Below are 27,500 nucleotides of genomic sequence, written 5' to 3' on the forward strand. Positions count from 1 at the left end.
CTTTTAAAGGAGACATATATCATGCTTTTAAATCGTTCCTTTTTACATATAAATCATACATTTGTAGTCTATATAAAGCGTAACTGCAATGCTTGGGTCTGAATTCCTCATTATTATAGCTCCACAGGCCCCTTTTCTACCCCTTTTCTGATGTGCGTCTGAGAGCAACTCGTTTTGGTGCGGTCTCTTTAAATACAACTGAGACCCTTCATACCCCGCCCACACTCGGTTCAACTCCACCCCGTTCGGCCATTTTTGTAGTTTGATAGCAGAAATACGATTATCTAGCGGCACAGAAACGTTTTATTCACACGTTATTAACAAAATGTCAACAACGGAAGACTTGTCCAGCCAGCCTTACATGTTCGAGCCAGAGTCGGAGCCGGAGCGAGATGAAAATGAAGACGACGAACCTGCAGAACAACGTCTTCATATGGATGTATCGCAATGGTGTGTTACTGTATTTACACATGAAACTTTGGTCTTCCGACCTTTTACCACCGTGTCGATTTATTTTGATTAATATGTGCGAGGGAGAGAGAGCAAGACCGCGTCTAGTTTGGAGACGGTGAAGTCTTGTTTACACTTTCGCCTGGCTCTGAAGAGAGAGAGTGAGCGCGCGCGCGACCGGGTCTCTCTCTCTGCTCGTTCTTTCAGTTAAACATGCGTCCTGTCACGCGCGGCAGTTCATCTACATTAGACGGTGTAATGAAGCGTGTGGGTTACTACATCCAACAACCGAACATTTTAACTTACCCTCTCGTAACTTCTGCATCCTTTAGCTTGGACTACAAAATTGCAGCGAGAAATAAAAATGGCGGATTGCTGGAAGTGTTGGGCCGGAAGTCAATGTCCTTATTTGGCAGTTCCGCTGCAAATACTGTGACGTAATAGTTCAAAAAACGTCATAGACAACAGAAAAATCGGAACAGGTTGAAAAATATGACCAAAACAGAATATAAAGATATCAACGAAGCACCTGAAGAGAATAATTTCAACTTTTCTGTACTTCTAAACACTCCAAATATACAACAAAATGCATATAAGGGCTAAAAAAGGGGATTTAGCATGATATGTCCCCTTTAATATACTGACTTAAACTGTTTTTCTAATTCAAAACAAGCTGTTTCATAATATAAGGCTTATTTTTTTTTACATTTTATGCACACGTCACAGCCTAACATCAGCGTGGGTCCTGAAGGGCCACGAACACACCAGATCAAGCTAATCAATGCCTTTATGATTACTAGAGGATAAACTAAACCCTAACCTAACCCTAACTTAACCTAACCCTGAACTAACCCTAACTAAAGCCTAACCTAACCTTACCTTACCTTAACCTAACCCTAACAACACCAACTCTATAAGAACACCGAGCCAAGCAATCATTATTATTGTCATGCAAGCATACTGTGGTTAGGTTACGGTTATATAATGCAATATTCAATGCCATTTGAAAAATAAGTGTAAAAACTGTGTTAAAGCATAGCTATCTTTACAATTATTTTTTGCTATATTTGTTGAAATGATTGTTTATTGAGTAATAAAGTTCAGCACCAAGTCAGATTAGATGAATCGGTGGAGCTCTGCTTCAGTAACTCGGTCAGCTGCTCATGAACACATGATGACAGACACTGGCCTGGCAGTGCATATTAATGATGACATCCACTGTGTATTTAATATTCAGCACTGACAGCATTATACGAGAACTGAGCTGGACGATGACATCACGGTTTTCTCCAGAGCTGTGTATATATATATATATATATGAACTAAATTAATAACTTTTTCAACAAAAATGACCCATCACTGAACTGACGCTATAATCTTCTAGATCTGCTGCACAGCCGATGTTAATAAAGAGGACTTCACTGGCCGAGACTGACACAGCATGTTAGCGTTACTCTAATGCGAGTGAACATTGTTTTAATGGCGTTTCTCGAAAGCTCTGCTTTTATGCTCTCGTCCACATACAGCTTTGCTATATTACTGGGACCAAACTAGTGATCAGATTTAGTCATAATAACAGTGCACTATCGCCAGACTACAGCAGAAGCCGGTGTAGTGTTGATGCTCGCGGCGTCACTGATCAGAGGTTAGGCTTGTTATGGCATAAAGCGAGATCGGTTATGGTTATGACAGGTCATGTTCAGACCGTCCAGGGTTTAGGTTATGATTATAATAAGTAATATTCAGACCGTCCAGGGTGAGCTGGTCCTGCTCGCGGGGCGCGCGCTGCTCGTGCTCGTCCTCCTTCATCTCCACATCTTCCACATCTTTATCCGCGCGCGCTTTCTCGCGTTTCTTCGCCGTCGCTTCTTTCATGTTGTCGCTCAGATTCCGGAGTTCGGTCTCGTTATGCGATAATCAGGCATGTAAATAAGAAGCTCGCTTGAATCCACACCACACACACTAATACAGAAGATGACTGGCAATTCTCACGGGTTGCAGTGCATTATGGGTCGCTTGTGTTCTTTCTCGTTGGTATTTGTGTGTGGATCTGATGGTGAGAGGAAAGTGCTGCCCTCTGCTGACAGTCACAAAGATTACATGAATGATAAACACCAATACAACGATAACAAAAATACCCTAATAGAGGGTTGTTCCATAAAACAAGATTAGAATACAAGCCAGGCTTATTTTGGTTAGTTAGACTTATTGTCGGTGGATTCTGTTTCATAAAGCAAACTTAAAATCGTTCAAACTCAGTTACCCTGGCAACTTATGCTGGGAAACTAGCCTGGTCCAGGGCAGGCTAACTGTCAGGCTAAGCCTCAGCTGTTACACAGATCCTCTAACACTGACCGACATTACCACTGACACTCTCTCACCATTATTGGACTTTATTAACCACTATTAGTCCAAAAATAAATACACAGTATACAGAAAATCAATTAGACAAATATATATATATATAGATAGATAGATAGATAGATAGATAGATAGATAGATAGATAGATAGATAGATAGATAGGCCTAAATACAATATACAGGTTTTCTTTTTTTACTGGCTGAATGTTTTTGTGCCCAAGATTTAATTAGATTGTTTTAAAGATTTATGAATACATTTCTCTCTGGTTTTGTTTGGCAGCTGTAATACATGTTTATGATTAGAAGAACATTAGAACACAATCTAAAAAAAAAGCTTTGTAAAGCAGAAGTTAAAATCACAAAATTAAAAATAAATAATTACAAAAGCACATTATAAATTTTAACTGGTAAGATGAATCTGAGCTTAGTAATTGACAGGATATTAGCTTACATTTGATTTACCCCATTACAATAGTCCCTTTACAGTTATTGCTATCATTGCTATCATAAAAATACACTTGTAGGTTTAAAATTCTAAATAAGGCACATCTAATGTCCAAATAAGAAATATTTTAGCATATATATATATATATATATATATATATATATATATATATATATATATATATTATGTACTTTATTATGTCTTTCAATTCAAATTTAACACAATTATACAAATTGACAGTTCCTTTAAAGACATAATATTTTCCCCCAATAAATATTCCTTATTTTTCCTTCTACTTTTTTTTTCTTTTGTGATAATACCCACCAACACATAGCCTAAAAAACACATGATTAGAACAATAACCAAAAAGTACATAGTTAGACACTTTTACATATGATTTAAGGGGGAAAAGACAAAAAACAATAAATAAATATTAATAAAAATGTAACATTCACATATTTATATCAAACTCTTATAATGACACATAATTCCTAATAGTTTTTCAAGTAATATTATTTGAATATCAAATATTGAATATTAAATAAGTAAATAAATAAAATAACAAATAACTAGAAATAAAAGGGAGGGAGGGTTATATAAAAATGTAGTTAATGTAGGCTAATATATATTCCTTTATTTTATGGAATATTCTTTGATTTTAGAGTTGCACATATCTTTTCTAAATGTATACATTTGCTCTTAATTTCATGTTATCCTCCCCATAATGTACTTTAGAAACTAAATCTACTCATTTAAAACTGGGGATTCTTGCTTTCTCCAAAAATTATTGCATTAAAAGCTGTAATTCTCAGCATTCTAAATAAGTATACATCATCTTTATTAAGTAGCATAGGTCCTATACCCAAAACTATATTTTGTATCTTTATATATTTAGTTTCTTTAAAAAAATCTTCCCTGAATTAGGCTACTTCTGTTGACTGAAGTACTTCTGTTCGCTAGAAGTTCACTGCAACTTATCCAACATCCTAAAGATAAATTATTATAATTAGAAGATATTTATAGTGTTATAAAATACTGCATATTAATTTTCCAAGCAAAATTTATATTTTAGTCAGAATTATTGCGCTCCTATTTGGCTCGTTCAATATTAAGATTAGTAGCAAAATGGATATATTTGCATGACTTTCTAACATTTACAGATGGAGAATATAACTGTAAAATGTAAGTTTTGCACTGAGGGGGAAAAAAACATGTCACAAACGCATAAAACAGCACAAAATATACGCTGTTTGATGGTGGATCGATTTGATCCACGATCGACCTCTGGGCTGCTTCAGAAACGCGTGCACACGCAATTATCTAGACTAGATAAACCTGGATCAAATTAGTGAGATTGCGTGAACTTCAATTACCTTTTATGGAACCACTTTAGCCACAACTTATTTGTTAGGCTCATTCAAGTCCGGTTTTGGAGTTTAATCCCCGCTTTTCTAAGCGTCTTTTATGGAACAACCCTCTGAACTGTGTCTGCACATTAAATATATTTACTTCCTTAATGCATGTTACTGAACGATTAATTCATGCCTGTATCTCTTTTTTTCTCAATACAAAATATGTCCACGATGTCCTCACTTCTCTATGCTGTTGCATTGTTTTATCATAGCTTTAAAGGAGCCGTATGTAAGATTGTGGCCAAAACTGGTACTGCAATCACTTTCAAATTACTGTAGAGCGGTGTATCCCCTCCCCCTCCCCCCTGACTCGAGGTTGCCAGATAGGCTGCACTGCAGGATCCAGCACGAACGTTTGTAGCTGCAGCTGTGGTAACCATAGATATAATATATAAACGCTAGATGTGTTATGGCGCGGTCACTTCCGGCATCACCGTTCGGCCATCTTGTCACAGGCAGGCTTAATGTAAGGTGAATGATCAGCACGCACACAAATCCTCTTATCTCGCTGAAATCTTGACGGATTTACAAACGGTTTGGTTTCTTACAAACGTTATTAACGTGGCTATAATTCCGAATGCTTGAACATGTATGTTATAATTATTCATATGTATGCAGTGTCATAACTACATCTCTGACGTTTATAACAAACCAAACCGTTTGAAAATCGGTAGAAAATTGAGCAAGTTATGGTTATTTAAAAGTACATGCACCATTAAACGAGTGAGCGAGCTGCCTGTGGCAAGATGGCCGCCACGTGCGGACGTCGACCTCCATTGGCCAGCAGCGCGCACGAGACATCTAGCGTTTATATATGATATCTATGGTGGTAACTAGAGCTGAGCTGGCAACCCGGATGCTGAAACGCTACTGACTTCGTGATTGGTAGATAGGTGGAGGGTGGCGCTTCAGGCCAAAACACAACATGACATCATCAACATCAGTTGAGGGCTGCAACTTCACTTTTTAAATGACAATATCCTGGCCGGACTACTGTTGTCAGTGATATAAGTATTAGAAATGAACATGATTTCTTAATGTCTAGTGACTTATCAGGGCCATTTTATGATTAATTGAAATACATTTCGTACATACAGCTCCTTTAATTCAATTCAATTTTATGAGCATTTGTTTGTCTTGTGCCTTTTGCTGGATGCTATAAGATTTATTTTGTAGTGGCAGAGACTTTCAACCTCGAGAGACTCTGTGCTGCACTTTAACATGGAGAAACTAAACCTAATTGAGGCGCCAGTGATGAACTCTGTGAGTCTCTGTGAGTCACTACACCTCCGCGACGACAGATGGCGCTGTGAGTCTCTGTGAGTCACTACACCTCCGCGACGGCAGATGGCGCTGTGAGTCTCTGTGAGTCACTACACCTCCGCGACGGCAGATGGCGCTGTGAGTCTCTGTGAGTCACTACACCTCCGCGACGGCAGATGGCGCTGTGAGTCTCTGTGAGTCACTACATCTCCGCGACGGCAGATGGCGCTGTGAGTCTCTGTGAGTCACTACACCTCCGCGACGGCAGATGGCGCTGTGAGTCTCTGTGAGTCACTACATCTCCGCGACGGCAGATGGCGCTGTGAGTCTCTGTGAGTCACTACATCTCCGCGACGGCAGATGGCGCTGTGAGTCTCTGTGAGTCACTACACCTCCGCGACGGCAGATGGCGCTGTGAGTCTCTGTGAGTCACTACATCTCCGCGACGGCAGATGGCGCTGTGAGTCTCTGTGAGTCACTACACCTCCGCGACGGCAGATGGCGCTGTGAGTCTCTGTGAGTCACTACACCTCCGCGACGGCAGATGGCGCTGTGAGTCTCTGTGAGTCACTACATCTCCGCGACGGCAGATGGCGCTGTGAGTCACTACACCTCCGCGACGGCAGATGGCGCTGTGTCATTTGGCCGAAGCGGAAAAACTGTGAATGGAGGGAATTTTGTTGTGGATGACAGCGGTGTGAGGATAAACATTCATGTTCAGGAGGAAACTTCATCAAAACAAAGACAAAAATGTTTAAGAACCTTTTTGAGTCCTTTTCGCTGAGAGTTTAGACTGTAGAAACATGGCGTGGAAGCAGTTTAACTCGCAGTAATGGCGCAGTTAGAGGCTCTGCTGATCGATGCCGTCAGTGAGGCAGACGCCAGGTAAACACGGACTTTTGCACTTTAAATATGTTTCTATTTGCCACAAGGGCTGTATCTCAGTAACTATAATGTTGCTCACCTTGTTCAAGCTCTTACATTAGGATAACTTAAACTTCCAGTGTCCTTGTAGATTTATAAAAACTAAACAAGTAAAAATAAGTAAACAATAAAACCACGCTGTCTTAAAATAAGATAATCATGAAAACAGAACGAAGAACACGCTTGTCTTCAGGAACGGCATGTTGTGATCAAGCTGTCATCGAAACACAAATTATTATTTTCAATTTCTGATGGCCAAAACAACAGAAATCGGGTTCAGTGGTTTCATGAATTGCTTGTGCTCTGTAATCATTATTTTACTTTAAAGTCATTATAATTTTGTACATTTGAAATGGGATGTAACGGAGCTCAATGTGTCTTTTTATTGAACTCTGATGGAGAAAACCTTTTTTTGGAAAAGAAATGTATGAGGTGGTGAAGCAAATGAGATAATATTGAGATTATTGATACAAATCCTTTAATTAAAGTTAATGCTTGATCAAAACACTTCCTTGAACAAAGTTTGTACTATTTTTCTGTTTCTTTTAATAAATAAAATAAATGTATTTTTATTCAAGTAAAAACACCGTAATTAAAGTATGTTTATTTTAAATAAAATAAAAAGTAATTTAAAAACAAAGGTAATATGGCTTTACAGTGATAACAATAACATGATAGCTATTATATAATATGATTAATACATATTTAAAAAATGACGGTTTCATTATAAATATGGTGATTATCTCTAAATTATTTATATTAACCGTCTGAATCTAACCATGCCATGTCAAGAACCGTAGAAGTCAGCAGCTGTTTATCATCGTGTGCATTACTGGGGCTTCGGCTCCTAGATATTCTTCAGTTATTGAAAAACTGTGGATTTAATTACCTTCAACAAAACGGAAATTCATTAACAAGACCTTTGTTCCAAAATATATTCTATAATTTTATAGATTTTCACTGGCTACATAAATCTGTAACATTTTATTAACATTAAATAATGGATCAAACTAGCACTGAATCAGCTTTGCACTCGTGTCCAGGGTCAGCCGAAGGGAAATGCGGATGTTTAGGAAAGGGTTGCAGTGAGTATTTCTGGTTTAGAAGAGAAGAAAATCCAAGGCACCTGTAACATATTGTTGTGTAAGATAGTTTTTTAAACTTTAGATTTAGACTTTTTTAATTTACCTTTATTTGATATTTCATGCAATGGTAACCCTAGCTCTTCTGCAGTCAGGGTGAGATCACTTGTGTTGGACTGTTGCATGCTTCCACACGCAGATATGATCATGATCGTGTTCTTGTTCTGCAGGTGTGTGGAGTCTCTGCTGTGTCGGGGTGCTAATCCCAATGGGATCATCCGGGACGGCGTGGCAGCGGTTCATCTATCTTCAGGGAAAGAGTCTGAGAAAGGACGGCGTTGCCTGAAACTCCTCCTTCAGCACGGAGCCGACCCTAACCTCAGGTCAGTTACACCGCTAGACACGAGTGGTGCACTGCCATGCTACGATCATATCAGTTACACGCTAGCGTTCTAGGAATGCTTGTCTATGATTGGTCATTCATGCCATTCAGTGCAATAATAGAATAATGCCCATGGCAAAGAAGCATTACTGAACATTCACCTGGTCCACCAATGTTTCCTACATAGCTGTGCTGAAGATGAAGGTGTTGTTGTTGTTTTTGTTTTCTAGGAGTAGTGAGGGTCTGACTCCATTACATATCGCTGCATCTTGGGGGTGTTTCCAGAATCTCAGATTACTCTTAAGGAACGGTGGAGACCCAAACCTCACAGATCAAGTAGAGCATTCAGTGCATTAACATCTCCAGTGCTGACCTGTGTGATGGAGGCCATCTGTATAGATCTAGACATTTAACTCTGTTTTTTAAATTAAGTGAAAGCTGAATGTGACTTTTTAATTTATACTTTTTTTATACAGTTGCTGAGTGAGGAACCTTATAAAAGTGTTTACTGCTTTATTTCTAGGATGGGAATAAACCATCTGATCTGGCAGAACAGGAGGAGAACAGTAAATGTGCTAGTCTTCTTCAAGAGTACGAGTCCCACACATCCAAAGAGGAACATGATGGACCCAAATTTCAATATTGTAAGATTTTTTGTTGTTATCGTTTAAGTTATTTAACAGGCCTTGTTCTAACACAGTTAGATTAGATCCCTGTTCCCCGCGCAGTTCACTGCTCCCTGTTCCCCGCGCAGTTCACTGCTCCCTGTTCCCCGCGCAGTTCACTGCTCCCTGTTCCCCGCGCAGTTCACTGCTCCCTGTTCCCCGCAGTTCACTGCTCCCTGTTCCCCGCGGCGTTCACTGCTCCCTGTTCCCCGCGCAGTTCACTGCTCCCTGTTCCCCGCGCAGTTCACTGCTCCCTGTTCCCCGCGCAGTTCACTGCTCCCTGTTCCCCGCGCAGTTCACTGCTCCCTGTTCCCCGCGCAGTTCACTGCTCCCTGTTCCCCGCGCAGTTCACTGCTCCCTGTTCCCCGCGCAGTTCACTGCTCCCTGTTCCCCGCGCAGTTCACTGCTCCCTGTTCCCCGCGCAGTTCACTGCTCCCTGTTCCCCGCGCAGTTCAGTGCTCCCTGTTCCCCGCGCAGTTCACTGCTCCCTGTTCCCCGCGCAGTTCACTGCTCCCTGTTCCCCGCGCAGTTCACTGCTCCCTGTTCCCCGCGCAGTTCACTGCTCCCTGTTCCCCGCGCAGTTCACTGCTCCCTGTTCCCCGCGCAGTTCACTGCTCCCTGTTCCCCGCGCAGTTCACTGCTCCCTGTTCCCCGCGCAGTTCACTGCTCCCTGTTCCCCGCGCAGTTCACTGCTCCCTGTTCCCCGCGCAGTTCACTGCTCCCTGTTCCCCGCGCAGTTCACTGCTCCCTGTTCCCCGCGCAGTTCACTGCTCCCTGTTCCCCGCGCAGTTCACTGCTCCCTGTTCCCCGCGCAGTTCACTGCTCCCTGTTCCCCGCGCAGTTCACGGCTCCCTGTTCCCCGCGCAGTTCACGGCTCCCTGTTCCCCGCGCAGTTCACTGCTCCCTGTTCCCCGCGCAGTTCACTGCTCCCTGTTCCCCGCGCAGTTCACTGCTCCCTGTTCCCCGCAGTTCACGGCTCCCTGTTCCCCGCGCAGTTCACTGCTCCCTGTTCCCCGCGCAGTTCACTGCTCCCTGTTCCCCGCAGTTCACGGCTCCCTGTTCCCCGCGCAGTTCACTGCTCCCTGTTCCCCGCGGCAGTTCACGGCTCCCTGTTCCCAGCGCAGTTCACTGCTCCCTGTTCCCCGCGCAGTTCACTGCTCCCTGTTCCCCACGCAGTTCAGTGCTCCCTGTTCCCCGCGCAGTTCACTGCTCCCTGTTCCCCGCAGTTCACGGCTCCCTGTTCCCCGCGCAGTTCACTGCTCCCTGTTCCCCGCGCAGTTCACTGCTCCCTGTTCCCCGCAGTTCACGGCTCCCTGTTCCCCGCGCAGTTCACTGCTCCCTGTTCCCCGCGGCAGTTCACGGCTCCCTGTTCCCCGCGCAGTTCACTGCTCCCTGTTCCCCGCGCAGTTCACTGCTCCCTGTTCCCCGCGCAGTTCACTGCTCCCTGTTCCCCGCAGTTCACGGCTCCCTGTTCCCCGCGCAGTTCACTGCTCCCTGTTCCCCGCGCAGTTCACTGCTCCCTGTTCCCCGCAGTTCACGGCTCCCTGTTCCCCGCGCAGTTCACTGCTCCCTGTTCCCCGCGGCAGTTCACGGCTCCCTGTTCCCAGCGCAGTTCACTGCTCCCTGTTCCCCGCGCAGTTCACTGCTCCCTGTTCCCCACGCAGTTCAGTGCTCCCTGTTCCCCGCGCAGTTCACTGCTCCCTGTTCCCCGCAGTTCACGGCTCCCTGTTCCCCGCGCAGTTCACTGCTCCCTGTTCCCCGCGCAGTTCACTGCTCCCTGTTCCCCGCAGTTCACGGCTCCCTGTTCCCCGCGCAGTTCACTGCTCCCTGTTCCCCGCGGCAGTTCACGGCTCCCTGTTCCCCGCGCAGTTCACTGCTCCCTGTTCCCCGCGCAGTTCACGGCTCCCTGTTCCCCGCGGCAGTTCACGGCTCCCTGTTCCCAGCGCAGTTCACTGCTCCCTGTTCCCCGCGCAGTTCACTGCTCCCTGTTCCCCACGCAGTTCAGTGCTCCCTGTTCCCCGCAGTTCACTGCTCCCTGTTCCCCGCGCAGTTCACTGCTCCCTGTTCCCCGCGCAGTTCAGTGCTCCCTGTTCCCCGCGCAGTTCAGTGCTCCCTGTTCCCCGCGCAGTTCAGTGCTCCCTGTTCCCCGCGGCAGTTCACTGCTCCCTGTTCCCCGCGCAGTTCAGTGCTCCCTGTTCCCCGCGCAGTTCACTGCTCCCTGTTCCCCGCGCAGTTCACTGCTCCCTGTTCCCCGCGCAGTTCAGTGCTCCCTGTTCCCCGCGGCAGTTCACTGCTCCCTGTTCCCCGCGCAGTTCAGTGCTCCCTGTTCCCCGCGCAGTTCAGTGCTCCCTGTTCCCCGCGGCAGTTCACTGCTCCCTGTTCCCCGCGGCAGTTCACTGCTCCCTGTTCCCCGCGGCAGTTCAGTGCTCCCTGTTCCCCGCGCAGTTCACTGCTCCCTGTTCCCCGCGCAGTTCACTGCTCCCTGTTCCCCGCGCAGTTCACTGCTCCCTGTTCCCCGCGCAGTTCACTGCTCCCTGTTCCCCGCGCAGTTGGGAAGTAATTAAATAGTAGTAATTTAATGTTTATATATTTTAAAACACTGAATCGCTATCAAATCGCAACTAATTTGATTCTTAGCATTTTTAATTAATTATTGACTGAAAACAACAATTGACAATTCAAAAGTACGTTTCACGATCGATGCATATGCATCATAAGGATTTGTATTCGATGCATAGAGAAAATGAGTGAATCGTTACACCTTACTAGTAAATTGTCATATTTAAAGGGATACTTCAGGATTTAGCATTAAGCTTTGTATTAGTAGAAAACCTGTAGTATTTTCGTAGTATTTTCGAATTACCATGCTTTCCTCCCTCATATCCCCCTGAGACGAGAGATTTATGGGTTTTTTTGTCTGGAAAAAATCCTTCGATGATGCAAAAATCATCATTTTGCGTCATCGGAGGATTTTTTGGCCAGAGGCGAGAGACTACAGCCAGTAGGAGGAGCTGTCCCGCATGTGTTCAACCCGCCCATAGAAGGTGGGATCTCACTCACAGAATCTACACATAGTGTCAGCCATCTTTTATTTGGAAGCTATGCTAACGGGTTCTTATTCTGTGGAGAAAGCTGAGTAGTAGGGGTTACCATCCTCTTTTTCCCGGACATATCCGGCCATCGAGATCCTCCAAAATGTCCGGGATTCAGCTTTTGCTTTCGGCGGGCGCCATTCATTGTTTACATTCACACCTTTTGTTTCAATCTAACTGAATTCATTCCGATTGGTGAATCTGAATGTAGTGTTTACATGCAGGGTTGCCAACTCTCACGCATCTGGCGTGACACTCACGCTTTCAGCATCAATCTCACGCACACGCAAGAAATGTCACGTCAAAATCCATTTTTCTCCCCTCTCAATCCGTTAATTTTCTGTTGATGACTATACTAGACCACAGCGTATTAATGACAGGAGAGGAGTTTAAAGGGGACCTATTATGCAAAATTCACCTTTGTATGGTGTTTGGACATAAATGTGTGTTGGCAGTGTGTGTACACAACCACCTTACAGTGATAAAAATCCACTCACTCCTTTTTTTTTAATCCCCATAAATCATAAGCAGTCTCTCCAAACGACCTGTTTTCAGAATGTGGCTTTAGTGACATCACTAAAGCCACAGGCCCCGCCCACGAGTGTTGACTGACATACCGTTATAACTTAGACCCGCCCTGATCGAGTTCACTGCGAGTTGTACACATCAGCCATTGCTGCAGCAATGCACTCACAAGAAGCGTCGCAGCATCTCCCAAGCGTTGAAGGTGTTGTAGCTGGATGTATTCATTCACATAGCTCTCTCTATTTACTCTTGAAATCTGCCAGCCACTGAAGACGAGGTGGATTCATTTTGTTTTCAAAGAAAATGCTTCCTCAACTCTACAGAAATTTATGTAAGTTACTTATGCACTTCTTATACTGTTTACTCGGCTCTAACAGCGATTTTCTGAAGAAAAACTGATGCTTCATCTTTTGTGTGACATACAGTAAACTTTATTAAACTCATCAGTATATTTTGTGTCATCATTCAGACAATTCAGATCGTCAGACGGAGTCCTACAGCAGGCTTGCATTAATAGTATATACAAGCAATGCCAAATAGGTTATAATAGTAATTAAACTAAACTATACCTGTTCCAACTCCATACAGCATATATTCTTTGACTCTGTAGGCATTTTTATGGTCGAAATGAACACCATTACTGCGACTATCTGTTTTATTATTATCATCTTCCCTGTTCTGGCTCTGATCGCGGCTGCTTAGGCTCCGCCCCCTGTGACGTGAACCAGCAGCTCATTAGCATTAAAGGAGAAGCACTAAAACAGTGCGTTTTTCACAGACCCAAAAAATGATGATTTAAACGTGCTGTAAATAAAATTCTGTTGGGTATTTTGAGCTAAAACTTCACATACACTGGGGACATCAGAGACTTATTTTACATCTTGTGAAAAGGGGCATAATAGGTCCCCTTTAAGGCCCACAGCTGTAACATCTGCCTACAACGTTCTCACTGCAGTATTCTCTGATCGCTGATTCGCTGAAAACCTAAACCTGATACGTCAGTTGCGTGTGAAAAGTTCAGAGAGAGTTCAGAGCATAGGTTCGGAGTCGGAGCCACTGATGCAAGTTTGAAAGTTTGGATGACAAAAATGAACGATTAAAAATGAACAAATCTTTTTTCGAGTCATTTCGTTCATTTAAGGGGCTTTAAATGTTATACTTTTAACAGCCAGATTCCCCGAACACATCCACCTACGCAGTCTTTATCATATTCTGAATTAAGAAATCATTATAATGCAGTCAAAAATAATTTACAGGGAACATAAATAATTACTTTACCTTCCGAGTCTTTTGTTCATTTGTCACGTGACAGACGCGATGACCGTTCATGACCGGACTGAACCCTGCTTCCGACACGAGCTCCTGCAGAGGTGGTGAAGCCGGCCAACACTGCCACTGTGGCATCGGCTACAACAGGCCTCATGTGTGGAACTAGTGTTGGGGTTTTCTGGGGCGGTGGAGGAACTATTATGTGTCCCTTTTGTTTTGAGATTTTTATTGTTTTGATGTTGTTTTACATGTTTGTTATTTAATCACCTCTATCTTTATTTTTTTATAGTGCAATCAATAAATTAATTGTATATTTTGAAAAAACTTTTCCATTCTATTAGTTTTTTTTTCTTTAGGGTTACGCGCACGCACTGATGTTTTACAGAGTCTCACTCCAGCCAAAGTCCCAAAGTTGGCAACCCTGTACATGAACGCTAAACCAGTGATCGGTTGATGTGCGTTTTAACATTGCTAAGAAAATTCCCGCTCCTCCGTGAGAGATACGAGACCGGTGCGTCTCACAGCTCATCAGTATTCACGCCACCGGCCTCGCGCCGTTCTCCCGCGGCCCTCAGTCTCGTCCTGCTCGCCACAGTAAACATGATGAATGGCGACTGTAGAACACAAAAGCCGAATCCCGTTCTTAAAAACCCGGGCAGACTCGTCACGGAGACTCACTAGTAGCCTAGGCTAGTTGTTTAGCTGCTCTCTTACCGGTAGGCGTGGCTTGGGAGTGGCCTCGAAACGGGCGGAAATGCAAGTGCTTTCTGGGAGTTGTTGTCTTTCATCCACATGAGGCAAAACTACATTTTCTGGCTTTTCTCAGTCTAGAAGGCTCCAAATTCAAAAATAATTTCACATTTCTACTACATAAATGACCCAATTTAAATACACATTCATCTTTCCAGAGGTGAAGTATCCCTTTAAAGTGCTGTATGGTAACTGTCTGTTACGATGTTTAATATGAAAATAAGCAGTCAAGTCTTCTTCATTTATATAGCGCTTTTAACAATGTAGATTATTCCAAAGCAGCTTTACATTGATAATAGGAAATTAAAGTAAAGTGTTTTGGCTTTATAGCAGCTCTAGAATAGTTGTTGTACAATACAAAGTTATTGTCCAGCTAAAGTTATAATAATTTAACATAATTTATAAAATCTAATATAACCAAATTGCGTTTATTTCCGTATACTAATATTATACCGTGCTCATGTAGTGAGTACTGCGTAGGGACCCTGTCAGTGCAGCTCAGTTCATGAATCTCTCTCCTTAAACACAGTCGGTTATTTCTTAAGTGAACTTTAACAGTTGGGGAATAAATCGCATATCGCCGCTGTCGGGCGGAATCCTCGTATCTCCAAGCCATTTCTTTTCAGGAAATTTAAAAAAAAGCATATTTTTTGAGTTATTAAACTTTGTTTCGTTAAAGTTGGTATTATACCTTATATTGCTATCATATACTGTTGTGTACCAACATTAACACAACATTTCCCCAAAATCATGTTTAATCGGAGATACAAGATTTATGACTTGTAATGACGCTGTCATTGATAAGAACGGTACGGACACAGACGTCGCTGCTGCTAGCAGTGTTCATCAAAGTCGGGGGTCGCGCTGAGCCTTTTGACAAGAGAAAAGACTTCAATAGTTAACCAAAGCTAACGACTGTGGTTACATACATCTTCCTAAACTCCATTTTAAAGGTTTAAGAGCTATGAGTGATGCAAAACAAAAAACGATGAGGTGTCTATAGGCTGTAATAGGTGGAAATTAGCCTAATCTGCCCCCAAACTTACCTTCGTGACTCACAGGCTTCCTTCTGCACCGAAGCATTACAGCTATCGATTTTTAACAAAACAGGCCTACTCAAATGTATCTAACCTAACTATTTTAACACGTTATTGTCTAAAAAACAGACAGAGTTATCCAAAGATAGGCTTACTTGGCGCCAGTAGACAGCCCTTTTTTCTCCTATTAATAAAAACCTGCTACTTGGGGAATTTACATGCACAGTGCCAATGTCGAGTCAGTAAAATAATAATAAAAACAATAATTTAATGCTGGTATCCAAAACATTTAATTCAATTCAAGTATTATAGTAGATACTAGATACATTTTAAAACTTCAATGCACATGTATAATAAGCCTAGTAATAAATAAGTAGATATTTAAAACACTTCAATAACTGATATCATAGTTAAGGCTTGCTTTACGTGTTGCTCGATGAGGATTTCTTAATCGGTGCGACTTTCAATCTTAAAGAGACAAAATGCCGTGGAGTGAAGAAGAGGTCGAGTTACGAGACTTCTCAGACAGTTGAAGTGTCCAATAGAGTAAAGAGATTTGCTCTCAAGCTATTTTCAACACTTTAGATTGGTTAATAATTTGTAAGAATAACAGACCCACATGGGGACTGACCAATAGCATTGATTTGTGAAAAAATCTGAAATTGACAAAATTTGGACATAGGAGGTTTCCGCCCGACAGCGACGATATGTAATAGTACATTAGATCCGTGCATCAGCTCTTAAAGTGGAAGCAGCCCAATAAACCTGTGCAGTGTGTCATTAATGTTAACAACAAAAGACAAAGAAAATTACTCACTGTTCTTTAGTAGAGTAGTTAGTAGGATTACTCTATATTTAATTAATACAGTGAAGACTATACAGTGTTGTTTTACATTTGTTTTTGTTATTATGTTGTATTGTTTATTTTGGCCATCGGTATTGGTGATGGGTATCGGTTGATACTTGTTTCAGTGATCGGTGGTCAGCCCCTAAAATCCTGATTGAACACCCTTACAAAATATGTAAAGGGGGATTGCGCCAGGATCAGAATTGGGAACCACTGCTCTAAAAGAAGTGTTCCATCAAAGTCAAAGATAGTACATTGTTTTGTCTATTGTAAGTGTATGGAGAACAAATTATACTATCATAATATTCTGTATTCTTACTTTTTTCTAGCAATCCTTTCTGGCCAGTCCATGAGTGACAGTTCGTTCAGTCCAGAAGCGTCAGTGCTGATTCCTCCTGGAGCAGAACCACTGAGCAGCACACGACTGTCCTCGTTTTCCAGACACAGTGGAAAACCTTTGAACAGAGAAAGTCAGGCTTTCTGGCTCTCAGATATGTCAGATCTCGAGTCAGAAGATTCTCATATTTGGAATAATGGTGAAATTTGTAAAGAGTTACCCATATTGTCCAGTACTTGTGTTTCTGTCGTGGACAATAAGGCCAATCCAGGGTTAATATCTGAACATCAGCATCAAGCCACAGATAGTGACTGTGATGGTCTGCAGTCTCAGAGTATCCCTGTTCGTTCTCAACCAGAAAACCGGAGGAGTGTCACCTTCAGAGGAACTATTGATTATTTGCCCATTATCGGACAAGATGATCATCTGCAGTTCTCTCTCGATCAGTCTAGTGATCTTACTTTAGATCTTTCTGAATACCCTGATTTCCTAGATAGTAAACGTATGGCTACTGTGTTACAGAATCAGGGAATCGATGTCACGTATCCCGATGATGTATTCATTTTTTCCAAAGAAGTCAACACATTGGAAGATGAATTTGATAAGACTGTTGTGGGGCCTGTACCACATGATGATGATGATGATGATGATGATGATAACGATGATGATGAATTTAAGAGCATCATCCAGCCCCTCATTAGTAGTGGCTCTAGCGAGTACAATAGCTGTGGCAGTGAACCGTACCAGAGCCCAACTGAAGGTTCTGTGGAAAATGGGTTGCCCAGTACTAAAGACAATGGAAATTCTCCTTTGACCAAACCCTGTGCCCAGAAATCCGAATCGACTGCAGGACAGAGTGGGTTAGTTTTTAGTGTTAGAAATGCACGCCTTTCCTTTGTTGGAGATGGAGACAGACACCTGCCAGAAGGAGTCAGGAGTCATATTGAAGAAGCGAGTTTATCTGCAATTAGCGGAAATGCTGGTAAAGTTGAGGTGGCCAGTAATGAAACTGATATTCCAAGTCCATTTGTCACTGGGAGAACAAGGTCCAGATTGAGTCGTCATTCAGAGAGAATGAGCCACAAACTGGCCTCCTTACAAACCAGCTCTTGCCTCTTTGAACAGACGCTACCCACTGTTACTCGTTTGCGACGCAACACAGTTAAGTCACCATATGGTACGTCAAAGCACAGTCTTGACGAAGACGGCTTCAGTGGAGAAAGCAAAATGGAGGATGTTGACTCGCAGTTGAGCTCTCTGAAGTTATCTGTGAGCTCAGATGGCCAAAGCCAAGCTGACACGCAAATGTTATCCGAGAGCATGGCTGACACAGTCTTAATTTCTGAAAGGAGTGTTGAATCACAGTTGGAAACGAGTGCCAGTGAGGCTGGTAATAAGGTAATCACTCCTGTTTGTTACAAAGGGTTAGTAGACCATTTGACTGATGTACAAGAAGTGAAGCAAACCACAACAGAAACGCCACAGCTCATCCCTACTGCTGTAGGAAACAAAGAGTCCTGTGTTACGTGTGGACTTACTTCTCAAGGGTCTTTGCCGTTTCAGGTAAATAACTCAGAATCTCCTTCCAGTTTGACGTATGAATCCCCAAAAGCACAGAAGAATCCATGTGCTAATTCAGGGCGCTCTGGATGTACACCTCGGTATAGCATGAGCCGACTGTCAGTCCACTCGTCGCGACAGACACTGGCAAACCTTTCTTGCACACTTGGTGGACAGCCTTTAACTACTGATAGCGATGAACTTGTGGAATACCTTTATACTGACACTGAAGAGGGCCATAAGTTCATTGAGACCCATGTTCCTCCAACGGCCAATACCTCCTTCAGTTCTAGCATAAGCACCAGTAACTCTGAAGACACACTTCTTTATGATTGGCGCTCGCTTCAGCTCGGGTCTACAAGTCCAGACCGTAATAAAGAAAGCTGTCGTCCCAAACAGGGTGATGTTGGACTAAGTGGCTTAACCGACAAGGAACTCAGAAACAAGTTAATTGAAATGGGAGAAGATCCAGGACCCATAAACAGTCAAACCCGCCCACTGTACGTGCAGAAGTTGAAGAGATCCCTTCAGAACCCCAGAATCCCTCTGAGCCCCACTAATTTCAGTGGTAAGTACACAAAATAAAATGCATAACATGACATAAAGTCAAGGTACTCAACAGGTGGCCATCTGGCCCATAAGCTTTTACGTTATTTTATCATAATTGGCCCTCAGTGGTCACATTAATAAGGCTTTTAATTTTGTGATACACACATGAGTAAAAATATATTCTCGGTTGGCGCCACCTATTGTGCAGGCGTGAATTAGATGAAGGCAAACAAACGTTTCGCCTTAAGTTTGAAAGCTCCGTTCATCAGCGATTCGTTAAGCTTTATCACATCACGCTCAGTGTGAAAGATCTTTTACATTTCATAAAAATTAATGTCAAACTGGCTTAATATTTTGTATCTTAATGGGTGATGATAAATAATTGTAAATTAAATTGGGCCTCAAAAGTTGAGTTCCTCTGGAATAAAGAGTAGATGATCAGTGTTAGCATATAAATGCCATACTTCATCATGCATTTCTTTCTCAGCTGCAGGTTACAGCTCAGAACTCGAAAATGCGCTTCACAGATTCCTGCTTCCTAACTGTCAAGCTGATGAGCTCGCTCTGTGTGAGCAGTTTGATAAGCCAGATCAGAATAAGAGATGGCGTGAGGGTTTCATTAAGTCCAGCTTTAACTACCTGCTGCTTGACCCACGGCATGTATTTTCTTTCACATTTTGTTGCTTTTATTTGAACAATGACTGTTTCTTTTTGTTTACTAACATTTTCTCCCACTGCTGTTTTATAGAGTGACAAAGAATCTACCATATCGAAGTCAATCCATGAGCCCTAAAGAATGTTTTCAGACATTCATCAATGCGGTTTTCTATGTTGGGAAGGGCAAGCGTTCTAGACCTTACAGTCACCTCTATGAAGCTCTGGAATATTTCAAAGGAGACAAGACCTCCAAGGTCAGATGTGTCCTTATTTCATCATTCTTTTTGTGTGATATTTAGTCAATGATGAATGAAGAGAAAAATCTTTTTTAAGCTGTACACTACCTGTTACGATCTTTAAAGATCTAGGGAATGGAACGTAACATTCAGATACTACATTACTGCTGGTCAATTGGAATGAGCAGAAATAACCATGGATGCATTGGTATCATGGTATCAGCTATTTACAATGTGGTATAGACAAATAAAGAAAGGGAAAAAAAATACAAATAACGTCGGGTAAAGGAACCTAAGGGGCGCCAAGTTACAGAACCATATAAAAGCAAATAATTATACAATTATACTCCTCCAGCCCTTAAAACTACCGAAAGAAAAATGTGAAAAATAAAGCAAATTGTTCGGTGTATGTGATGCCCTAAATAGCGTACTCCAGCTACAGAAAACAAAAATACACTCCTTACCTAGTGTGTCTAACACTTGACCTTACTACGCGCACAGTGTATATCGCACATCTGCTTACCTGTTCTCTTTTTCACCACAAAGGAACAACAACCTCTGTCATAAAGCGCCATAAAGCCCAGACAATAAAGTAATGTGTGCTAGATTCACAGAATGGGATACGATAAACAAATTATGACAAAAAGTACACAACTCAAACCACTGAACACACACACTGCTCCACCACACGAGGCTCGCCGGAAGGCTTTAAACCCCCAGGGTGGCAGCGGATTGGACACAGAGAAGACGACTGATGATGACTGACAGGTGACACGGGACCTGAGAGCAAGACAGCAGACTGAGAGAGAAATAGTGAGAGAGGGAGGGAAAAGCACAATAGAAGCATGAACGTAACACTACCTTTCAAAAGATGTCTTTAAACAAAACAATAATATTATAGTTTATTATTATTATTATTAATAGTATTCATTTTGAAATGTAATGATTTAAATTTAAATGATTACATTTCATTTTATCTGTAATGGCAAAGGCCCATTATCAGCATGGCTTGTGTTGCTCGACCTTTCTCTTTAAAACACGCTAAAAGTGTTCTTTTGGATTCAAGCCAGCACTCTTGGCTAGGTCATATTTTTTTATTTTTCTTTAAAGACTCTTGCATGATTTTGTCAGTGTGCTTTGGATCATAATGAATATTCCTTCTCTGCCAGAAAGTGTGTCTGGAGATTGGGAGTCACCTTGTCAACAGTATTTTAGTCTGGCATTGATGGTGTATCTATAAAAGTCATCTTCACAACACTCCATGCAGCCCTATATCAAAACTTTATTTATCTGAAGCATTTATCATAAGGCCCTTTTCATTGTCATTATTTTTTTGTATAATATGTGTAGCCTTTTAAACATTGGTACAGTATGTCAGAATGATTACTCAGGCTTGCAGTTTAACACACATTGATTGTTTTATTATTCATACCATAATGGTGAATATGTTTGTGTATAAATGTTATCATATACATCATCTTGAAAAAGTTTGAAGTCTCTTAAATTCACAGCAATATATTAAATAATTTCTGTAATAACAAAATTATATAAAACTACCGTAGTTATACAAAGGAACCAGATTTATGCATTTATTTCCATTCAAAGGGATTGTAACTGATAGAAAAAGATTAGGCTTAAAAGATCTCTTATCCTGTGATTCCCTCTTGTGGGCAACATTAATATCACAGCCTTCGTCTTTCTGAAATGGCTGGTAGTTTAGACTAGTGCTTCTCAAACCTCTTATCAGACACACTCAATTCTGTTCTTACAATCTCTACTAACGTGGTAATGAGCTGAATCAGGTGTTTTAGATGAGGGAGACTGGGCTCCTCCAGGACACGTGTGAAAACTCCTGGTTTACTGAATTAGAATTCTTTTGATAACTTTTTGCCAGCATGGTCTAGAGTTGTTGTGTGCGAAGTTGGGTTAGGGTTAGGGTCTAATTAACTGTTTTTCAGATAATTAGAAAGGCGGATACATTTTATAGAAACACATTAAAATTATATATATACGTGTTAGGCATTAAAACAAAAATTCAGAAGAAACAAGAATTTTTATACTATTATACATTCACTATATGTTGTGGAGTAATCACATTTGGGTTGTATAACAATTTCAGGATGGAATAGATTTAATTTAGGCTTTTATTAATATATAAAAATTGACTGACGCTCCTACATAGAAATATGGAAGCTCAGCTCAAAAACAGAAGCTCAGCCGTACTTGCGTGATGTGAGGACAAATCTCATCGGTTTCCAGCGTCAAGAACATGTGTTTAGAATCCGTTGACCATATTTGATGCTCTGTATTAAACTGCTTGAGTAAAAAAAAACCCACAACACATCTCCTTTTTAGTTCCGTTCTTGCTCATGGTTCTTAATATTGATCATAAATTCTATGATGGTATTTTTCTCTCGATGTCTCCAGAAACTCTGCTCAAAAGTGCAGCACATCCTGCAGGTCTGGAACGCTGGGCACGGAGTAATATCTCTGCACTGTTTCCAAAACGTCATTGCTGTGGAAGCGTACACGCGTGAGGCTTGTATGGTGGATGCCATTGGTAAAGAGATATGAAATTGGCTGCTTGGATAATTAAAAATGTTTTTGCAAACACGTTTCCATCTTAATGTCATAATTGTTCACATGTTGATCTTCTTTTAGGGCTGAAGATGCTCACAAACCAGAAAAGAGGAGACTACTATGGTGTTGTGTCAACTTGGTCTGTGCGGAGGAAACGGGAGTTAGGCGTGCACCTGCTTTATCGGGCGATGCAGATCTTCTTAGCTGAAGGAGAACGACAGCTCCGACCTGCCGACATCAGATGAACCATAGACACTGTGGCATTACAGAAACTCTAATAGTGAAGCATATGCATACGCTTTTGTTCACTATTTCAATAACACTATTGTAATATCAATATATATCAGCATGCTATCATACAATGAGGACCAGCTACTGTTCAGTAAATAAAAAATACAAACCACAGAAGATCAGCAGTTAAACATTTTTTTTTTTATGAAATGTTTATTTTTTTAAACTCATTGCAATGGTTATTCCACTATTCTAATGCAAAAAATGAGCGGCATGCTGCAGTGGATTATTGCAAATGTCATTACATAAATCATTTTGACAGTTTTTAAATCCTTATCCATTTTATGAAATTAGGTCTTAGATATAAATCTGTAAAATCTTTTTTACTTTTTATATGATGTGTGTTAGAGCTGATTGTTAGCTGATTGTTAGCTAGTTGTTTCTACTTTAGAATTTCTTCATTACGTAAATAAAAAAGTGAAAGAATATTTCAGAGTTGATTATTTAATGGAAGACAAATATCCTAAGTGACTTACATTGCTTTTAATGTATATATATATTTGATCATTTCATGTTTTCTCAGGTAATTAAACCTATGACTGGCTATGCTATCACCATGTTTTACTGTTTTACAGGAACCCATTGCTGTTGAATATCACTGTTCTTAAATAGATTGTGTCGCATACATTTGTACAAAAGCTATATATTATATCTGACTTAAGGTGATCTCCCATCTCCATTACTCAGATTGGCCTTGCCCCTTCCAAGAAGTCACTATCACTACTTTAACCACCGTGAGCTCAAGAATAATTGGATCTTATTACTGCACAGCATTACCAGACATGACTCCCAAGTTTATCTTTACATGAATGTTTATTAGCAGCCGGCAGAAAGTCAGTTCAGCCGCAGCAAAGAGACTCAAACTATTACACATTTATGTGTTAAGAAATTCATTTCACTTTCCAATTCTAGACAACTAAATCATAAGACAAACTAGTTTTAGCATACATTTGTTCTATTTTCCTCTTTGACTGCACATTTTAGCATTTCAGGTGGCATGTAACTTTTAAGAATATTAAAGTAGGAATTGATCAAACTAATAAGAGAATTTCAATATTCCTTACATATTCTCATTACCACTCTTTTAAAGAAAATACTTAAATCTCCACAATTATTCACCAACAAAAAATGGTAATTTTTCAAAAATCATTTCAAACCCATATGACCTTCACAAAAGATGTTTGCAGCCTCAGTCACTGTTCACTTTAACTGCAGAATGTTTGCATAATGAAATATTATACCTAATGCACTTTTGTGTTGCACTGAAGAAAGAAAGTCATACAGGTTTAGATTATATTATTCTAAACTAAATTGTGTGACCATTGGTTGTGTGACCATTCTAAACTAACCCTAACCCTAACCTGTCCAATGCAAATCTTAAAAAAGAAAAAAGTTTAGTATAGAAGAACTAATTACATTTATTCATTGAGCAAACGCTTTTATTCAAAGCGACTCAGAAATGTGGAACATCACAAGAAGTGTCATAAAATTCATCAACAGTCATATTACACAATGCCAAGTATAAGATGGATCATTACACAAGCTTTTTTACATAAACAAATAAGAGTTTAATGTATTTAATAAATACATAGTAAGTGCCTTCGTTTATGATTGTGAATTAGTTGTGCTTGCAGAATTGACGTGTCTTTTGCTGCCTTCATGTGGTATTGGAAATATCACAAAAACTAGATTCCTAGTTAAGAAATTGGACATGAACAGCCTCTCAAGTTAAAATTTGAATGTGATGAGCTAGTAATCACGACTGAAAGTTGTGATGGCTTCAGCAGATCTGTTGGAGTTTTTCAGCTCATTCTAGCAGAGAGGAACAGAATAGTGATGGATCAACCAGGTGATGATTTTTCAGTGACCAGAAATAAATGTAAGGAAACCAGAAGGGCTTCTGGAGTGATACTGGAAGCAGTAAAATAAATAGTTTGTTATGGTCAGCAGTGTAAGTGAAATAGCTGTGTAAGAGTTTTAGCATCAATAAAGCTGGCAAATTACAACAGTACTGACAAATCTTATACAGCACAAGTGCTAATGTTCCAGTGCACTATCATCAGTCAATAAACATGAGCTCATATCAAAAGACCATCAAAAGGGGTTTGAGTGATTGACAATTAAAATCTTAACTGATCACAAAGATTTATTTAATGCTCCCCGTGTTATATTTCAATCACAATGCATTGTGGACATCCTAATACATGGTCAAAAGTCCCTTTATCAAATATATGAAGAAAGTAATTATTAAGAAAGTTCCAACCTACCTTTCATATAAATCCTGACAGAGAAAACACATGACGGACAAGCAGCAGGTGAATAATCAGGAGATGCAGGTGAATGAAAAACAGACCAAACCGGAGATCAAAATAATTTCTTCCTTTTTACATTAAATCTTTCTAAATTTCAACTTAAGAGTAAAACTTAGTGATGTGACGTTCGGCACCGAGACTTCGAAGCTTGTATCAAAAAAACAAAACATCACACATCGAAGCAGTGTATCAGAGCTTGATTCGTTTTGCCATAACCACGTGATCTGTGACGTCCGAAGCTTTGTTTCCACACACAGTCACGTGACTGCTTCATATTCAGATTCAAAAATAACCCCTTGAGCAGGTTTCGAGTGTCATGCCTTTCGGTAGTAGAAAATAAAAAAAAGAAATAGACTTAGCCCTCACACTGTTGAACAAGTCCTGTTCCTTAATAAAAAAAAACCCTTTAATTTATTAAATTACCCACAAAATAAAATGTCAGCTCCCCAGTTCACAAGCACTTCACCATTCCACACAATTTTCTTTTATTTTGATTATATATGCCTACATGAGCCTTGCCTATGACCTCGTAGGATTAGGACTGAGGCTAAAGTTTATGTGAATAAGGCTGCATTTGTAGATCAAAGCAGATTCATAAGAATTGTTTCTGTACAAGTGAATTAGTCCCATTTATTATTATTTTTTCATTTCAGATTAATTTATACAGTTGTTTGTTCATACATTGTATAAGAACTACATCAACACTAACACATGAATTATGAGGATTAATTGTATTGCTTCGTAGTTTACAGAGCACAAAGTGATTTATTAAATGAAGAAAAAAAAAAAGGTCTTCTGGGACAGAAAGGCAGCTTTTCCACCTTTTGACTACAAGATGTCGTTAATGTGCAACGTGTTGAAAAGCTTCGAGTAATGAACCAGTCGAGGAAAGCATGCTTCACAAAGCTTCATTTCACCATCACTAGTAAAACTTACAGTCAGTTGAGCTTGGCTAGTTTGCACAATTCAATAAAAACCAGCTCAAACAAACCACCGAAAGCCACCGAATGCAACATCATGCTTGTACTAGCTGAAAAAACAGAACAGCTTATGCAATTCACTTTTATATCTTTGCTGTGGTGCATCATGGGAGGTGGGAAACACCAAGTGTAGAAGATGAAGGGGGTTGTTTGTTGTTTAAAAATTAAAAAGCTTTTCAAATAGCAAATATGTATGAATGTCTGTTAAATAATAATTTGTGGATTAGGGAATGTTCAAAAAGCTTTTTATATTGAGATTTGGTTGTTTGGTGAATTTAATTCCTGGTTGTTTGTATGTCTATCAATGGTTGTGCCCATGAGTATAAATGCCCACAAGCTGAACTTGCACAGGATGGTCAGTCTGTGATGGAAACTGGAGAGTGAGAAAGCTGCTGAAGGTTGGAATAGTGAGAGTGGACAATCTGTATATTTTCTGCTTTCACAGAAAGGTCTTAAGCCTAGTCTTACTCAAAATGGTAATGTTTTCTTTTTTTCTTTTTTTTAAGTCCTAATTTAGCTAAAGCCTGATCCTGGCTTAATCTGTGACCTTTTTTCACTTTGCTTAATTTGTTTTGTAGATAATTTACCCTGCCTATATTTTTATTTCTAATGTAAATATAGAACATTCATATTGTGTTTAAGTGTAATTAACCAATCAGAAGCTGTTTTTGCAGGTGGAGAGCATGCAGTTTATGGTGTGACACTGATGTAAAGAGCGTCAAGAGATTCAAAAGAAACAGTCTAGTTTTGGAATATTGTATATGTGTATTTTTTTCATTCTTGCATTTCTTTAGTCTTCATTGGTGTTTTTATTAATTGTTTTTCAGATGCTTCATTGTCACTGGAAAAGGGTGAGTAGCATACAGCTACATCTCACACAAAGCTCGAAGGGTGTTCTTCAGATTTAGTGATTTGAATTTGAACCATTTCTAATAAGGACTGTCTTTGTGTACCTAAAAGGTGTAAAGGGACTTGTTTTATTTTAATCCTAAACGAGTCCTTTGGATCTGTGCAATTTACTTAAGTATTTTAACATTGAATTAAGAACTTATTTGTTCTTAATATTGAACCATTTAATAGTTTGCAGTAGGCATTTACAAGCACATTTATTGACTGTCATAAATTTAATTTCTGTTTAATGTTTTAAATGTTTTCATTTAAATATAGTTAGTTTTATACAGTGTTGAATCAGAATGGGTTAAATTAATTGTAATGCAGACTGAATGCAGGGTTTTAATGGCATTTCTGGGTGTACAGTTAATGAGACTAAAGAGCCATTTTGCCCTCGATGTTAGGCATCCTGGCTAATGTTGTCCCTGAAATTGTGCAAACTGAATTTGGTGAAAACAAAGTTGGTAAATGTTTTGATGCAAGTTATGCTATGTACAGCAAGTAAAAGTTGCACATTTAAAAAATTGTCAACCAGATTAAGTCATTGGAATCTTATCAAAGCAATAAAAGTCTTTAAAACTAGAAGAGAAATCTGTGTTTGTT

General features: G+C 40.5%; 2 protein-coding genes across 2 annotated transcripts in view; one reads left to right on the top strand and one right to left on the bottom strand.

The window, feature by feature from the left end:
• psmd3 (proteasome 26S subunit, non-ATPase 3) overlaps positions 1–2,475 on the bottom strand; it is a 17,314-nt gene extending 14,839 nt beyond the window's left edge. The window contains exon 1 of the mRNA XM_084139037.1: positions 2,199–2,475. Coding sequence (XP_083995163.1) covers positions 2,199–2,325 — 127 coding nt within the window. The 5' untranslated portion in view covers positions 2,326–2,475. The remainder of the gene's footprint in view (positions 1–2,198) is intronic.
• Positions 2,476–6,567: 4,092 nt separating this feature from the next.
• LOC311077213 (uncharacterized protein) lies at positions 6,568–23,258 on the top strand. The gene is made up of 9 exons (XM_084139038.1): positions 6,568–6,816; positions 8,168–8,320; positions 8,550–8,655; positions 8,843–8,963; positions 16,834–18,969; positions 19,438–19,606; positions 19,699–19,861; positions 22,271–22,403; positions 22,505–23,258. Exons 1-9 carry the CDS (start codon positions 6,764–6,766, stop codon positions 22,666–22,668), a joined length of 3,198 nt encoding a protein of 1,065 aa, XP_083995164.1. The 5' UTR covers positions 6,568–6,763; the 3' UTR covers positions 22,669–23,258.
• The last annotated feature ends 4,242 nt before the right edge of the window (positions 23,259–27,500 follow it).

This window comes from Abramis brama, assembly GCF_963993115.1.
Source record: "Abramis brama genome assembly, contig: SCAFFOLD_106, whole genome shotgun sequence".
In the NCBI taxonomy this organism is placed as follows: domain Eukaryota; kingdom Metazoa; phylum Chordata; class Actinopteri; order Cypriniformes; family Leuciscidae; genus Abramis; species Abramis brama.

Bases quoted from the DNA above. Each gene is read 5' to 3' on its own strand.
- LOC311077213 (XM_084139038.1), top strand. From the start codon at position 6,764: ATGGCGCAGTTAGAGGCTCTGCTGATCGATGCCGTCAGTGAGGCAGAC. The intron at 8,964-16,833 runs GTAAGATTTTTT...ACTTTTTTCTAG, and splicing joins TGGACCCAAATTTCAATATT to CAATCCTTTCTGGCCAGTCC. The intron at 19,607-19,698 runs GCATGTATTTTC...GCTGTTTTATAG, and splicing joins TACCTGCTGCTTGACCCACG to AGTGACAAAGAATCTACCAT.